Source organism: Citrus clementina, unplaced genomic scaffold (assembly GCF_000493195.1).
Source record: "Citrus clementina cultivar Clemenules unplaced genomic scaffold, Citrus_clementina_v1.0 scaffold_5, whole genome shotgun sequence".
Lineage (NCBI taxonomy): Eukaryota > Viridiplantae > Streptophyta > Magnoliopsida > Sapindales > Rutaceae > Citrus > Citrus x clementina.
Window position 1 is genome coordinate 23,187,933 of NW_006262201.1, and position 17,121 is coordinate 23,205,053.

The 17,121-nt window shown below is 34.4% G+C and overlaps 2 protein-coding genes across 2 annotated transcripts in view; both read right to left on the reverse strand.

Annotated features, from left to right (window-relative positions):
* Window positions 1–5,324, reverse strand: part of LOC18042991 (disease resistance protein At4g27190) — a 22,279-nt gene extending 16,955 nt beyond the window's left edge. Inside the window, 5 exon segments of the mRNA XM_024183640.1 lie at window positions 1,825–1,984; window positions 1,986–2,260; window positions 2,439–3,164; window positions 3,166–5,171; window positions 5,174–5,324. Coding sequence (XP_024039408.1) covers window positions 1,825–1,984; window positions 1,986–2,260; window positions 2,439–3,164; window positions 3,166–5,171; window positions 5,174–5,324 — 3,318 coding nt within the window.
* A 9,844-nt stretch (window positions 5,325–15,168) lies between these two features.
* Window positions 15,169–17,048, reverse strand: LOC112098040 (disease resistance protein At4g27190-like). The gene is made up of 2 exons (XM_024183641.1): window positions 15,232–17,048; window positions 15,169–15,190 (listed from the first exon to the last, which is right to left on the reverse strand). The coding sequence occupies exons 1-2, from the start codon at window positions 17,046–17,048 to the stop codon at window positions 15,169–15,171; spliced, it is 1,839 nt and encodes a 612-aa protein (XP_024039409.1).
* Between the last annotated feature and the right edge of the window lie 73 nt (window positions 17,049–17,121).

Sequence of the window (17,121 nt, forward strand, 5' to 3'; positions counted from 1 at the left end):
CGTTGGTCTCTAATAGGATGAGGAATGTTTGTAGTATAGTCAACAGAATGAATGGAAGAACTAGGTAGAGCCGAAGTGGAAAACCTAGGTTGACTTTGAAAAGAAAGATTTATGACAGAAGGGATTTTTGTGAATTTCCTTTCTAATGAAGGAATACTTGAACACGACTCTTTATCAGAAAATCTGGTTAAGTTAGATCTCCTGAAAGACAGTTTAACTCTACCATCAGAATACTGAGTCACATTTTGCAACTCCGTATTAGGTTCAAGTTGTTTTGGAATTGCTGGTGGAGCAGCTCCTTCAAGAATCCATTCTTCTGGAAGATTGACATCTTTCCACTGGATTGGTTTTGGAATGAAAGTATTGGCTTTAGACATATCAGTCTGTAAGAGAAGAGTTTCATCTCTTTTTGACTGGAATTTGTGTTGCGTACTGAACGCAGAGATCATGGTTTTATAAGAAATTTTGAAAATTAAGGCAACTGGGACAGATCCCTTAATCATATTATAATTATGCGTTTTGATTTGTAAGATCATGCTTTTCAAAATGTTTTTATCTTTAAGAGAAATTGTTATGTTTGAATAACAATCAAAAGAGATCGGACCTTTACAAAGACTGGATTCGATGCTACTTAGCAAAGAATCATCAAAAGAGATGAATCGCCCATCTCTAAGGACAGCAAGGATAGAAGTATCCAAGCCTTCTTTGGTCAAAGGTTTTATTCCAACTTGGATTAAACCAATGTGAATATAATTATAATTCTTTTCTCTTAATTTCTTTAAAGATTTTTCTGAAAACAAATGAATTGTTTCAAAAGGTTCTGAGAGAGTTATGTCTCTTTCTTCAGTCTTTATTACATAATCATTTTTTAGAAAATCAAGCTTTTTTGTTTTGTAAATCTTTTCTTTAGAAACTTTTGGAAGTTCCCAACAATCAATTGCTTTATCAAAGTTCTCAATACCGAATTCTTCTGAACTCACAACATGTTTTGAATCACTAGTCTTCCCGGAAGAAGAGCTAGAAAAGGACGATGTTCTACAGAGTAGAGGATCCATGGTTAAAAACCTATGGTCTATTTATGGTTTGGTCAGAATGGCTACAGGTATGGTTTTACAGCCCTAAACGGAAAACTTATCCTTGGACGGGACTTACTACCAGTAAAAATTCACCACACAACAAAACTTCAAAATAAAACACAAGTCTTTAAACACAAAACTCTAAACTGTATTACAGTAGTTTTCTGGTCAGGGAATTTAAAGTGCGGGAAAGTCCGGGAAAGCTTTAAAACCACACGGCTTTAAAGGCTTACAATTTTAAGCCTTTAAAACCATGCGGTTTTAAAGGTTTCCCGTACTTTCCTGCACTTTAAAATTCCTGACTGGAACATTTCTATATATATATATATATATATATATATATATATATATATATATATGTATGTATATTTCTTCTCTAGTGCGGACGCCCTCATTTTCTTTTTCATGCGGACCAGTTTTTAGACCCCATGGTTTAAAAGACTTAGTTTTTAACTCTCTAAAACCGCATGACTTTATAATTCATTTAAAAACTAACTATCTTAAACCGCACGGTTTAAAAGTGTGTCCCCATTAAAAAAAATGCGGACCCCCACACCTAAGAATGATTATATATACATACACGCTCTTAAACCGTGGGACTTGAAAGCTTCTCCGCATGAAAAAAGTAAAAAATGAGAGCATTCCCACTAGAAAAAAACTCCATATAGGTATTTATTAAACCTCCTAATCTGTGAGTGAGGAACAACAAAGATAATTGATAAAAAAAATCTAAAATTTGGTTTCATACCTTCTTGAACGAGAGCAGGGGCTGTTGTACCGGAATACCAAATTGATCATTCTCGTTATTCTGGGACAACGTTATTTTATCACAATTACAGGCTTCCAATTTTTTTAGTGCTGGCCATTCTGAAGTATGCATTCCAGGGTATAAACATCTGAGTTCTGGCTTTTGGAAAGACAAAATATGGGGTCACTTGATCTGCTGTGTCTTTGGAGATGATCTCTTGTAAACCCATACATATCCGTATCTCCAGGTGTTGGAGGTGCTTAAGGCTTTGGATCATAGAAGCTGAAAATATGTATTTTAATTTGTCACAGCCCCACACTATCAATCTTGTCAAGCTTTGAAAGCAAGTAATCATGGCCGTAAGTTGATTGTCATGCCAAATCTCGTCGACATTAATAGCATTCAGCTCCAAAGCCTCCAAATTTGGCAACACTACCTAAAGATAATTTTCTCTTTAGATCCAATATCAGTATGAAAAGCACTTGTTTTGACACAATATCCATATGAGAAGCACTTAATTAAGAGCTTAATTAGCGAGTGTATCAGACTTTTTTTTTTCAAATGCGAGTGCATGATAGAACTAAAAAAAAAAGAAGAAGCATTGGCCTACGTACCTTCTTGTTGAAAAGCAGAGTTGACGTTTCGGAACTGATCTCGTTGGAACTGGCTGTCAATTCCTCTTGCGACTCTTGTCTGTTTGGTGATGTGGAAGGAGTCTTCACTTCACCGCAAAACCTTGTAACCTTTGGAAGCTTTCCCAGACTCAAAGATCTTAATTGACCAAACTCTATCTTCTCATCAACATCAACATCAGCTTCTCCTCCAGTTGCAAAAATCTCTTCCATGCTGCTGCAATTGATAACTGCAATCCTCTCCAGTCTTGGAAGGCATTTTGTACTACTAGAGAGCCAGAAGATATTACTCAACTCATCACAATTTTCTACTTTTATGGTTTTGAGTTCATTGAAGGACTCTATTTTGAGTCGATCAATACATATCCTCTCCGTATTGATCAAATTGTGAAGAGTAAGGGACTCCAAAAGAGGAAAGGCGACACAAGGTTCTCTCTTCATTGAATCGACGATACACAGGATGTCTGGATTATTTTGAACATGGAGATGCTTCAATTGTGAAAATCCCTCGGTGTCCAATTCTAAAACAACATTCTTGATTCCTTGCAACTTATCCAAACATAAGTATTCAACGTTATTGATGCCCTGCAACTTCTTGGAGGAAATGGCCATAGAATCAAGCTTGAGCTTCAATGTTCTTAAACTCTCAAGATTACTGATCATAAAGTGCGGCCGACTTTGAAACCAGTCTTTTCCAAATAACCATGGTAGAGTCGAAAGATCCATCTCCTATTGATATATCAAACCTTTCCAGCTTTTTGGTAAAAAAGCCATCTGGTAAAATGCTATCATCTTTAACATCTATTTTTAAGGCGGTCAGTCGCTGCAAATGCATCAATTCATCGAGGCTGGCATTACTTCTTTCACTATTGGCTTTTCTCACTTCCCATTCAATAGAGCAGTTACTCATATACAGTTCTTCCAATCGAGTGAAGCTTGATAAGATATTGGGCACAATAAATTTTAGTTGCAAGCAATCTGTTAAATCTAGCATCCTTAACTTAGTCAGTTGACCTAGTTCGTCAGGCAACCGTACAATATCAGACTTTAAAAAGCTAAGGATTTCTAGATTCTTCAACTTTCCAACTATGGCTATGTCTCCCAACATGCTTTGATCAAGACACAGTGTTTGAAGATTTGCTAGAAGACCGATTGAAGATGGCAATGAAAATAATCGTACCCTTGTCAAATCTACGACTCGAAGCTTTTTCATCCCTTTGAAAAAGTTGTTAGGAATATTGACCTCGACAAAAGAGTCTTCGGGATCAATATGTAAAAATTCAAGTTGCGGACATTCGAATTCCTCGGAAACTTCATGAATGCTACTATTTAGTAAAGGGATTGCATAGCATTTTTTAAGTGCATCCTCATCTGGCCACTCCCACACAGCGTCATTTCTCACCAATGAAGCATGTTGGTCTCGACATGCAATTGATATGGCAACATCGCAGACAACATCATGCATAGAGAATTGTTCAGTACTATCACCCTCAAGCAACAAACAACAGTCTCTAAGTTCATGGACCAGTGCATATAATTTGTTTCGTGCATCTTCCATCTTATTGACTCCATGAAATATTCCTAAACCCATAGAGTATTTAAGCAAGTCTAAAAGACAAAAACTGTTGCCTATTAGACTGCAGAGCAGAAAAATTTTCTTGAGTTGCTCACCTTTTAAATACTTGAAACTCAGTTCAATACTTGAATAAGTCTCTGCAGGCACACCTTCGAAGTTTACCACTGAAGGCGTTTGGAGTTCTCGCAAGGCATTCTTCCACTCATGCAGACTCTTGTTTCTCAGTGCCCTCGCTACTGTAGTCAGGGCAATGGGCAAACCTCCACATGCCTGGGCTACATTAATTGCTGTAGACTTGAACTTACAATTTTCAACATCATCACCATTCATTATCTTAAACAATCTCCAAGCTTCTTCTTCATTTAGATTGCCAATCAAGAAGTTATCTTTGGAGCCCATACTTAATAGCACATTATTGTCTCTTGCTGTCAGCAGTAGTCTACATCCTTTATGATCATTTCCGATGGGAATTCCAACCGTCTCCAAATCAACATGTTTCCAGATATTATCTAGAATCACAAGAATCTTATTCTCATTCTTCAGTCGTTCATACAGCCTGCTAGCTCTTCTATATTCAGCTTCATCGGACAACTCCAGACCTAACTTCTCTGCAATTTCCCCTTGAATCTTTTTTATGTCTGGAGTTTGTGAAACCTCTGAAAAAACCACCCGATCAAACAACTTGTCTTCCCTGGCTTGCGTAGCAAACTCCTTCACCAGTGTCGTCTTTCCAATGCCGCCCATGCCGTACACCCCAATAATGCTGACATTCACATCAGTCAACGCATTTTGTATAGACTTCAAAGTAGAAACTCTTGATTCGAAGGCCTTGTAACCTTTGTTAGACTTAAGCCATATCTCCTCCGGAATGGTACGATGGGAAACGATATCAAACTTCTTAACTCCTTCTCCAAGTTCAACAAGGGCCTTCACCTCTGTCTCTGCTTTCTTGCTAAGCTGATAGCGGGTCTTCAAATTAGGACACAAGCCCTTGAGACAGCGCTTGTTTGTTGACTCCTCATCTTCAATGAATTTGGCTGCCTGGTCAATGATGCCGTTTGCACTGACCAGCCACTTCTCAACCTTCTCTTCAATCTCTTCCCCTTTTTCTTTCGCCTTTGAAACTCTGCGCTGAATGCTCGTACGTTCAACCTCAACTTCTCCATTTCCGCCTTGAGATTCTCAAGGTTGGCATTGTAGTTCCGCTTGCGCAAATAAACAAGTTGGCGTTCTGTCGGAGGAGCCAGGCATTTTACAAGTTCCAAAACGAGAGTAACAATGATTTCCAGCATCTTGAATCCTGACAGCAATGTAGAAGTGAAGAAGGCCAAAGGACAGTAAAAACAGAGAGACAACGATACGACAAGCAGTTATAGAGCTACAAATAAATAACAAACAAACAGAAGCAAAGTGTTCTTCGAATGAGAAGAAGGAAGCAAGAAAAGGGTTTCTATTTAGATTAAGAATAAATGTAAAGAGCTAAAAAAGCTGATGGGTACAGAATAAGAAATGATTAAGAGAATGGGGGAGCTAACAAGACTGTGGAGTGAGCAGGCGTAAATAAACTTTTCTTAACCTTTTGTCATACGTGTATATAAAATAATATAATTAATTTTATATTTTTATTCAATAACTATTAATTATATTTTTTTCAAAATTAATAAAAAGAATAATTAAGTACTGAATCCAAATCCTATCCTAAATGGTTAGATAAAAATAAGGGAATGAAAAGAGTAATGGTAGATTAATGAGAAGGTGATTGATTAATTTATGAGGCCAATTAACGAAACGACAGATCTGGTTTCCATGTTTGTAGTTTAAGTGTATGAGTACGAGGTGAACCGAAGCTTTGTCGAGTCAGGCAAATAGAAAGAGAAATTACTAAAACAAGAACCAGCAACTTTTACTCACACATGAGCTAATAATGTATTGAGATTGTGCAGAGTAATATAAAAGATTAAAACTAGTATAATCAATTTGTCATCAAGTTTTAGCCTTCTTCTTCAACCAATTACAGCACGATCTTGAGCTCTGTGTTTCTTTTTTTAAATCATTCAAAAGATCTCTGTCATTAATTTTTCAATGATAAAAATTATATTTTTGTCTCATAAAATATAAAATATAAAAAAATCAAACATATATTATAAGTCCGTTTGAGATTATTTTTAAATAAAGTATACAAATCTCTAAATTAACTTCGTCCCCTTGAAATTCAGCATAAATATAAATAGAATTATAGAAATCTTACTACCTTTTATGAGAAATCCAACTTATATATTTGAGACTTCTCTCTCTAAACACACGCTTCCTCTCTCTGTACACTTTCCACCTTTAAATTCTCCTTCATTAAGTCTACCTAAATGAATTTAGCATTCTCTCAGTTTCTTCAGCATTTTTCTCCGTGAAAATAGGTGAAAAAGAGAAAGTGATTTGATTATTTTAATGTACGACAGATCTGATTTCCATCTCTGTAATTTAAGTGTATCAAAACGAGGTCAACAACTCTTGGTCGAGTCAGTCAAATATAAAAGACAAATTACTAAACCAAGCAGAGCCACAAAAAAAAAAAAAAATCCAATTAAATAATCATCAAGTCTTTTTCAATTAAAATAGGGGGTGCAGAACAACTGTCAAGAGATAATCATTGTTTATTATATTTTCGATTAAAATAGTTGCGCGTGAACGATTGTCCGAATTCGTATAAATTGTTGTAAGGTCTATTATAATTAACAAGTGGAATGGCCAATGGATGAAGAACCACTGTAATTTCGTTTATGAATTTAAAATGCTAAAGAAACTGGACACCAACGCTAAACGTGAGTCTGCCCAATCTAGATAAATAGGATAAAAAATTATCCGTCGGCTATCTGATCTTTTAGCCATTATAAAAAATATTAAAAAAATATACAAACAATTTTTTTTTTTTTTCAACAATCCATCTGATATTTATGAAGTGCATTAGTGCTCCACTACTATCATAACCCTTTAAAAATATCGCTTAAACACAAGAACGTATTGCCTAAAATTATTTTTCAAGCAAATGTAACGACATATTTGGTTTTGATCTTCGTGACTTTTTAAGTGTACAAGAACAAGATGTATGACCCTTTGTCGAGTTGAAGAATTAAAATAAATCAGTTACAAATCCAGAACAAACTTACGGGTGACATTTTAGTATTAAGCAAACTATAATTGATCATCCAATGATAGGCTTATTTTCAATTAAATTAGAGTAAATATAGACATTCCAAATTTTTTCTCTCAAATTTAATCCTAGATAATGTGTTATTAATTGAGTGCTTGGTAATTCTTTCAAGATCTAAGTGAATTAATTATATTATCTCTCCAACCAATTGATGAATATTATATTATTAAATAATCATCAAGTAATACGACACTTCTCATGTTCCGTTAACATTTCAGTTATATTATTAATTATCATTTTAATTTGGATAGTATTTTTGTTTAGGAGAATATATCAATTATGAAATTTTTAATTTTGAAAATTAAAGAAATAATTGAACTGATTTTTTCTTATTAATTGATAGCTTAGATGCATTTTGTTACATGTTAAAAAATTATGAATACATATCCTTTTTGGTAATTTAATTACACAAAAGCACTTTTAGTTTTGCACAACCAAACCGTTTAATGGTTCAAAAGTACTTTTTTAATTGACAACCAAACACCCAATGACTTTTTTGTCCAAAAACTCTATTGGTATAAGCTCTACTTCTATAAGCTCTACTGCTATAAGCTCTATTTAATAAGTTGTACCAAACGGAGCCTTAAAATCTAAGTGAATTAATTATATTATCTCTCCAACCAATTGATGAATATTATATTATTTGAGTTTTTTTTTTGTCTCAAATCCCAGCAAAGAAAACAGAACAAACGGAGCAAAAATATTTTTACAAACCTAAAATAACAAAAAAAGAACTTTTTCTTGTTTTTCTTATTTTCCACTGTTAAACTTCAAAATGAACAACTTTATTCTACCATCTCTCAAATAATAATAATAATAACAACAATGTCATCATCATCAATAATAATAATAATAATATATTAACTTTGTAGGATGGAGCTCTCGCAAATCTTCAAGACACAAAATGTGCTTGACCCCATTGTTGTTAATATAATTTCAAAATCATATGTATTATATAATATTAGAGAATATGACATAGCAAAATTGATGGTACATATGCTGCAATATACTTGTTCATGTGGCGACACATTGAAGTAAAGCACAAGCAGAACAACGAAAAATGTAACGGGAGAGCTCTCATTATGTAGATTTTCAATAGAAGTAATGCAAATTTCACAAGGGCAATGGCCTTATTTCGAATGCTGCACCTGAGGAATGACTTGAATCTTCTTTAGAACTCAGGCATTCTATAATCATAGAGTATAGCATTTCAACAAAAATATTATATAAACAAAAATATTATATAGGTGGTTCCTTTATATATTTTCTGGGTACACCTACAAAAATATTATTTTAGGTACATTTCTTGCAATAAAACCTGCCCAATCTAGCGTTTTCGTAAGTTGGGTTTCTCATTTACATTTTTTTCCATTGGTTAATTATCACAAACCTCCACTGAGATTTAGCATGTTTTTAGTTTGATAGATTGTATTCGCATATTCTCAAATACCTTTTAGTTTACCACTTCGTATAAATTAAGTTGGTGAGGATAAAATCGTAAAAGTACACATTAATGATAAAAAAATTCAAGTAAACTTGAAATTTTCAAGGATTAATTTTTCGGGACCTCCCTTGAGGTTCGGTGTATTAAAAGTCTCATAGAATGTATTCATGTAATTATAAGAACCTCCCCTGGCGTTAGTACACAGTTAACTTGACTGTTAGTGGACTGATAAAAAGTCAAAAATGCCCTTGGCTACAAAAATGAGTGCAACAATTTGGAGCTAAATAGTAAACACCACACTGGAGCACTAAAAAGTCTACAATAATCATGGAAAACAAATCATTGACATTTACATAATATAAAAAAAAAAAGTAAAATATAAATTAAGAAAATCAACAAAATTGTCAACGTATTGAATATTTACAGCAGCAGTGGCTATAAATACAACCATCGTCAAATTAAAATATCACCATTAGTAAACTACTTCAATAAGACAATAAACCATGATTCAATCTTCAATGCATTCAAAATACACAACCCGCACAATAGAATCACATACGCACACCTGCTAATGAAATATAAGAACAAACGGGAAATTGAACTGACATGGCTAAGATACTCCTTCCCGATATCTATTAGAAAGATAATGAGCGATTTATGAATCATGATGCTTGCTTTACTTTCTGGCAGTGTTAACTTCAAATTCAATGATAGTAAATGAACAATGGTTCATTCATTATGAAAGTAATTGTAAAGCTAGGAATTTATAATATTCAGATGTTGGAATTAGAAAAATATTTCTTAATCGTTTCAATTGAAGCCAAGGAAGAAAAAGAAATGAGTCTTCTTTTTTCAGGCCACAAGCCATATGAAGAAGGCAGACCAGAGCATAAGAACGAATGCTATTGCCACAGTAAAAGCCTGGATCAATGGGTAATGGCACCTGCCATGTCAATTTCATGACAAACAAAAATCAATTATCATCCCCAGACCACAACACCACCAAACCAACCTTTTGCATCTAAAATAACAAGTTAATAAATCAAAGATTTCAATTCATTTAAGTTTGAAATCAACTAAAATAGAAAAAAAAAAACCCAATTTCTTTTTTGTTCAATATAACTCATTCAGCATCTTCTTCAACACATTTTTATCATTCTTCATCATCACAACAATAAAAAGAACAAAAAACTTTGAGTTCAACATGCAATTCTTTTTTTTTGGGAAACTAACCTTTTTTAGGTTCCAATTCTAGTAGTCTTAAACAGTAGCCGCCGATGAAATTCGCTTGGCAACACCCTTTTGCCACCATTGCAGCTTGTCATGTTCATACTCAACTTAAAATTACTTGAAGGCAGCAGGGATTTTATAGTTACAAAAGTTTCTTCAGAGCTTTTCAAGCTTGAAAATGGAGTTTTCATTCATCTTAGATAAATTGAAGATAATTTGCATTGTGGGTAATAAATTGATTATCAGTGTCTAAATCTGGGTCATCGACGCAACATTGGATTTTGTTTTGATTTTCTTTGATTTTTTTTATGAAACCACTAATTTACCCTCATATACTAACAATATACGAAATGGTATACTAACGTCAGTTACGTCAGGGAGCTCCCTATAATTACATGAATACTTTTCATGAGACTGTCAATACACAAAACCTCAGGGGAGGTACCTAAACATTACCCAATGGTATCATTTCTTGTATGGATAATGGATGATTAGATTTTGTTTTTTTGTTATCCGACGAAGGATATTCAGTTGTTCTTTATGTGTTCATAGGCAAGAGCATGAGCATATGCATGATTTGATATATGCTTCTTGCATTTTCTAATTAAGTGTTCTCTTTCCTTGCCTTCTTAGTTTTGAAAGAAAGATGTGAAGCAAGACAAACCCAGTGAAATACACAGAGCAACAGAACCATCAGAGGAAAAACTAAATAACAGAACTACAATTAAACCAAACAAAATCAAATAAACCGACGCAACAGATGCCCTGAATCAGGCATTCCTTTTTCTCGAAAGAAAATATGTTTGCATGGGTGGGAACCCAGTATTTACTCAAGAGTTGAGGAGTTGGAAAGATTTGGTATTCATATCTTCTCAATTCATATGCTTTAATGCAGAATCGACAGCTTTATATTATTTTATACACTTGCACTTGCTTGAGTATTTGTGCCGACATTTTCATATGTGATGCTACTTCTTAGCCAGTAGATATGTTGAAGTACTACAAAACAGAGTATTTGATGAAGTTTTGCTACTTTCGTATCCCCTTTTTTGTTGAATTCTTTATAAACAAAAATTAGAAAGCTACAAATAATACAGTAGCTTGAATTTATATGCTTTTATGATTATTTGATAGTTTAGTGCTGATCATATGTGATGATAAACTTAGCTAGTAGTTTTATATTTATTTTCATAGTTTCCTTAGCGTTCACATTTTGATGAGTAAATTAAGGATTTCCAGATGAAGTACATAATTAGATGAATGCTAAGGAACTGAAGTTTGATTAATTGAAAACAAAAATAATAATGAACGTAATTACGAAAATGAACAATGCAGAAGTAGTCCCTATAGTATTTCTATATTTTCTCTTGGTGTTTCTTAGTATTCCTCAATATTTTTAAAAAATGACATGACGATCTTTGAGTTGACAAATCTTGGCCTGCTGCTTAGTACCCTTCCAACATATAAAGTACTAGATGTTTTACTGAGAAAATGACAAGATCATTTTTCAAATTTCTTGCGCATATATACGTATGTACACGAGAAATGAGAATCAGTGATTATAAGACCTTGCAATGAGACAATAATACATCATCAAATCTAAAAATACACAAGAAATTCGGGACATATAAATAACAAAAGACCTCTCATTGAGTCATCCATATTGAGAATAAAATGTCAAAATGCATACAAAGAGCTTATACAGAAAATGAATGTACACATATTTAGAATAAACTGTCTTTGAACTTTCGATGGTCAAACAAAAGAAACAGACAGGATATAACACACACTATCATAGATGTAGCGACACGGTGAAGTAAATCACATGAAGATGGAAACGGAAACCCTTCACAACATAAAATTTGAATAGAGGGGGAAAAAAAGGCTTCATTTCGAATGTTGCACGAAAGAAGAGTGACTTGAATCTCCATCAGTATCCAAACATTCTGCAAACATAGTGCTGAGAATTTTAACAAGAATAACAGACAAAATATTGTGCTTCTATACTTGTCAAAAAACTAGACAAAAATAGTTCCCTTTTTGGTTTGTGAAAACTTGATATTTTTGAAAATTCTATCCAATGCTTTCAAACAATATTTCCATAATATAGTTGTTCATAGCTAACCTTTGATGGTGTAAGGATTTGTTGTAGGCATAATGGGCTAATTATATATATATATATATATTTTTTTTTTTTTTTTTTTTACCCGCTGAATGATATTCAGCTTCTTAATTATGTGTTCATAGGCAGGAGCATTTTCTTAAGTACTTTCGTTGCCTTCCAAGTTTCCAATGAACAAACAGAGCACAAACAAATTTAACGGAACAGTAACGATGACAATAAATAATTGGCAAGGAAAGAAAGAAAAAAGTTTGCATGATTTCAGGGAATTATAAAATCTGAACACTTTCAACATGCAAGTGTTGCCCCTCTTAATGAAATTTCATCATAAAATGCTTGCAAGGAATTATAAAATTTTAGAGAACAAGGGAACTCTCAAAACAAAATACTCAAATTAAATTACAATAGGCCAAAAGACGCTCAATGACGCAAATCTGCCCATAAAAGCTTGAACGAATCATGAAAAGTGCATTCCATATTGATAGTAAACCAAGTGACCCATTCTAAACAATTGAGATGAAATTGTGAAACAACCCACGAGATCAAATAAATAAAATAAGAATTAATTACCAGCTGGGACTTTCTTCTTCAAATTCGTAACTCCAAGTCATAAGAAGCCTATGAAATTAGTCGTAATCCACAGAGTATGACGACGACCCCGCCAACAGCTGAAAATAAAATTCTTATTCATCAATTTAAACTAACTTTATAACAAATATCTTATCGATATTTTATTTAAAAAGAAAAAGCAAATTTTGTAAAATTTTTCCATGGGAGATAGAGAATAACATGTATATCCGTACCTTCTCAGCATGTAATTGTTGTATGGTCGTCTTAAGATCATTACTAGCCCAACGCCGTTGATTCGATGTCTCTCCATACCAAACGTTTACTCTTGGAGGCGTGCTTGATTCTCCTGTAGTGAAAATCTTCAATTTGGGACAACCAATCACAGATAGATCTTGCAAAGATGGGAATTTGAAGGTGTAATTGGCAGAGCAAAAACTTGTGAGGCTATCTAAATCAAACAGTTCCAACCTCTTCAATTTGCGGAAAACAATCTCTTCTTTTTCAACCCCGTCTTTGTCATTTATTACCACCTCTGTCATTGCTCTGCATCCGTATACACAAAGTGATACGAGTTGCACTAGAGTTTTTGCTGTGGAGGATGTTACCAAGTGTATCAATTCCTTGCAACCGATAGCTACAAGTTTTGTTAGGTTCCGAAAAGATACCGATGATGATGGCAATAGAATTAACAGACTTTGACAATGATGTACTTTTAGAATTTCAAGATACTGAAAAATGGGGCCAAGTTTGGAATCTTGTTTGCACACCTGCTTCAGATGATAGTGCCGGTACAGCTTTAATTCTTTTATCATTGCCAACTTCCCCACATGTTTCTCTAAGCATCCTTCCTTCGAAAATACCTCTTCGTCGAATGAAAAAAAAAACAGTGAGAGTATTTCGAGATTGTGAAATCTCTCAAGTACGTTCCAGATTGGAAAACCAGCTGAGTCATCTTCAGCAATCACTAGTCGTTTAAGACTGCCAAAAACGTGTTGTGGGAAATCGGCCTGCAAAATCATCTTCGCGTCTTTTCCGCTTAGTGATAGTTCCGTCAAGTTGGGTAGGATCTGATCATCATCAATCATAATAACTGATAAGGTCAATTGGTGTTTTCTCAAATGATTTTAAGTAATCCAATCACATGCAGTGACTTTATAGTATTTGTTTTATATTATATTTTACAAAAAAAAAATTGAATTATTGATAAAATTTATTAAATGATTTTTTATATATTAATTTTAGAGGTAAAAAAGAAATTAGGGAAAAAAAGAAATTATTTTATTGGTAATTAAGTGTTTGGTAAATTTTGTTTCAAGAAGTACTGTAAATTTTGAAAACAATTATGGTCGTTTGGTAAATTTTACTGTTAAACTGCTGAGAGAAAATAAATGACTAAAATATCCATAATATAAGATAAAATTTACTTATATATCTCCTAAAAGCAATCCCAAACGGGCCCTAAGGATTCTTTTATAAATGTTATACCTAAAAAAGTTCATATAATTATTAATCTACCACATTGATCCCTTAGTCTAGACTAGCAAAGATTATTGTATAATAAAAGTTTTCAATTTATTGAGTATTAATTTATCATTGCTTTGTCATATTTTTCAAAGTTAAAAATATGCTATTGATAAAAAAATCTAGAAAATGGCTTCATACCTTTTCCAACGGCAATGGGGGCTGTTGTGCAGGAATACCAAGTTGATCATTCTCATTATTCTGCGATAAATCTGCAGCGAATATCTTTAATTTGTCACAACGATACACTAAAAGCATTTCTAGCGCGAGCCATTCCAAAGTATGCATTCCAGGGCACAAACATCTAAGTTTTGGTAGATCTTGGAGTCTCAGAGTGGTGAGCTGTGGAAAGACAGAATAAGAATTTGTCACTTGATCTGCTCTGTTTTCAGAAATAATCTCCTGTAAATCCTCACAGTCTCGTATATCTAGGTGTTGGAGCTGCTTGAGGCTTCCGATCATAGACGCTGCAAATATGTATTTTAATTTGTGACAACGCCACACAATCAATCGTGTTAAACTTTGAAAGTGAGGAAACACGGCCACCAGAATTTGATTGTAGTGCCAAATCTTGTCGACATTAATTTCAGATATCTCCAAAGCCTCCAAGTTAGGCAACGCAACCTAAAAAAATAAGAATTTCTCGTTAGATCCAATATCCATATGGGAAGCACTTGTTGAAATTTTCTTCTTTGATTACAAATTAATGCAAGTCTGAATCAATTTCCAACTGACAGCTGAGTATGCATTCTAATTCATACTACTTGTTAAGAGCTCAATTAGTGAGTGCGTGAGATTCTTTTTATCCTTTTTTTCCATTTTCTTTCACTTCTTTAAATGATTTAATTATTTTCCACGTATGACATCAAAAGAGAACGCATGATAGAATAAAATGTGTTATACATTAAAGAAAATGTTAGCCTACGCACCTTCTCGTTGAAAAGCAGAGTTGAAATACCCAAAGTGATTTCGCTGGAGCAATACATAGTCGTCGATTCCTCTTGCGACGCTCGTCTGTTCGGTGATGCTGAAGGAGTCTCCACCTCACAGCAAAAACTTGTAACCTCTGGAAGATTCCCCAGACTCAAAGATCTTAATTGAGCAAACTCTATCTTCTCAATTGCATTATCAACTTCTTCCCCAATTGCAAAAATCTCTTTCATCTTGCTGCAATTAATAACAGCAATTCTCTCAAGTCTTGGAAGGCATTTTGTAGTAGAGAGCCAAAAGATATTACTCAACGTATCACAACTATATGCTTCTATGGTTTTGAGTTTGTTGAAAGACTCTACTTTGAGCCGATCAACACATATCCTCTCCATGTTGATCAAATTGTGAAGGATAAGTGACTCCAAAAGAGGAAAGGCATCACAAGCGACCATCTCCCTTGAATCGACGATACAAAAGATGTCAGGATTATTTTGAACCCAGAGAAGCTTCAATTGTGAAAAGCCCTCCGTGTCCAAATTGAAAAGAACATTCTCGATGCCTTGCAGCTTGTCCAACCATAAGCATTCAACGTTGGTGATGCCCTGCAATTTCATGGAGCAAATGTCCATAAAATCAAGCTTGAGCTTCAATGTTCTTAAACTCTTGCGTTTACTGTTGATCCAAAAGTGCGGCTGACTTTGGAACCAATGTTGTCTAACACACTTGGGAGGCGTGAATGACTCATTTCCAATAGATATTTTGAACCTTTCGAGCTTTCTGGCCAAAAAACCTTCTGGTAAAATACTGTCATTTTTAACGTCAATTTCTAGAGTGGTTAGCCGAGGTAAATGCATCAATTCGTCAAGGCTAGCATTACTTCTTTTGCTGCTGGCTCTTTCAACCTCCCATTCAATGAAGCAATTACCCATATACAGCTCTTCTAATCGAGTTAAGCTTGATATGAGATTGGGCGCAATAACTTTCAGATGGAAACAATTGGTTAAATCTAACAATCTCAACTTATTCAATTGACCTAGTTCTTCTGGCAACTGCATAATATCAGACATCAGAAAGCTTAGGACTTCTAGATTCTTCAACTTCCCAATGATTGCTATGTCCCCCAACGCACTTTGATCCAGACATAGTGTGTGAAGATTTACTAGAAGATCAATTGAAGATGGAAATGAAGAAAACTGCATTCGAGTAAAATCTAGAACTCTAAGCTTTTTCATCCCTACAAAAAAGTTCTCAGGAATATTGATTTCAAGAGAAGAATCTTTGGGAGAGATAAATAAAAATTCAAGGTTTGGGCATTCTAATCCTTCAGGAAATTCACGATTACTATAATTTCTTAAAGAGATAGCATTGCATTTTCGAAGTGCATCCTCTTCTGGCCAGTCCCACACATCCTCATTCCTCACCGAAAACACATGTTGGTGGCGGCATGCAATCGATATTGCGACATCGCGAACAACATCATGCATTGAAAATTCTTCATTGCTATCATCCTCAAGCAACAAACAAGAGTCTCTAAGTTCATGGACCAATGCATATAATTTGTCTCGTGCATCTTCCATCTTATTGACTCCTTTAAATATACCCAAACCCATGGAGTACTTAAACAAGTCCAAAGTAACAATACGGTTATTCATTAGACTACAGAGCAGAAAAATTTTCTTGAGTTGCTCACCTCTTAAATGGTTGAAACTCAGCTCAATACATGAATAAGTCTCTGCAGACACTCCTTCGAAGTTTACCATTGAAGGCGTTCGGAGTTCTCGCAAGGAATTCTTCCATTCATGCAGACTCTTGCTTCTCAGTGCCATTGCCACTGTAGTCAAGGCAATGGGCAAACCTCCACATGCCCTGGCGACGTCTATTGCTGTAGATTTCAACTCACGATTTTCAACATCATCACCGGCCATCATCTTAAACAATCTCCAGGCTTCTTCTTCATTTAAGTTGTTTATCAAAAAGTTGTCTTTAGATCCCATTTTTAAGAGGACACTACGATCTCTTGCTGTCAGCAGTAGTTTGCATCCTTTATGATCTTCTCCAAAAGGAATT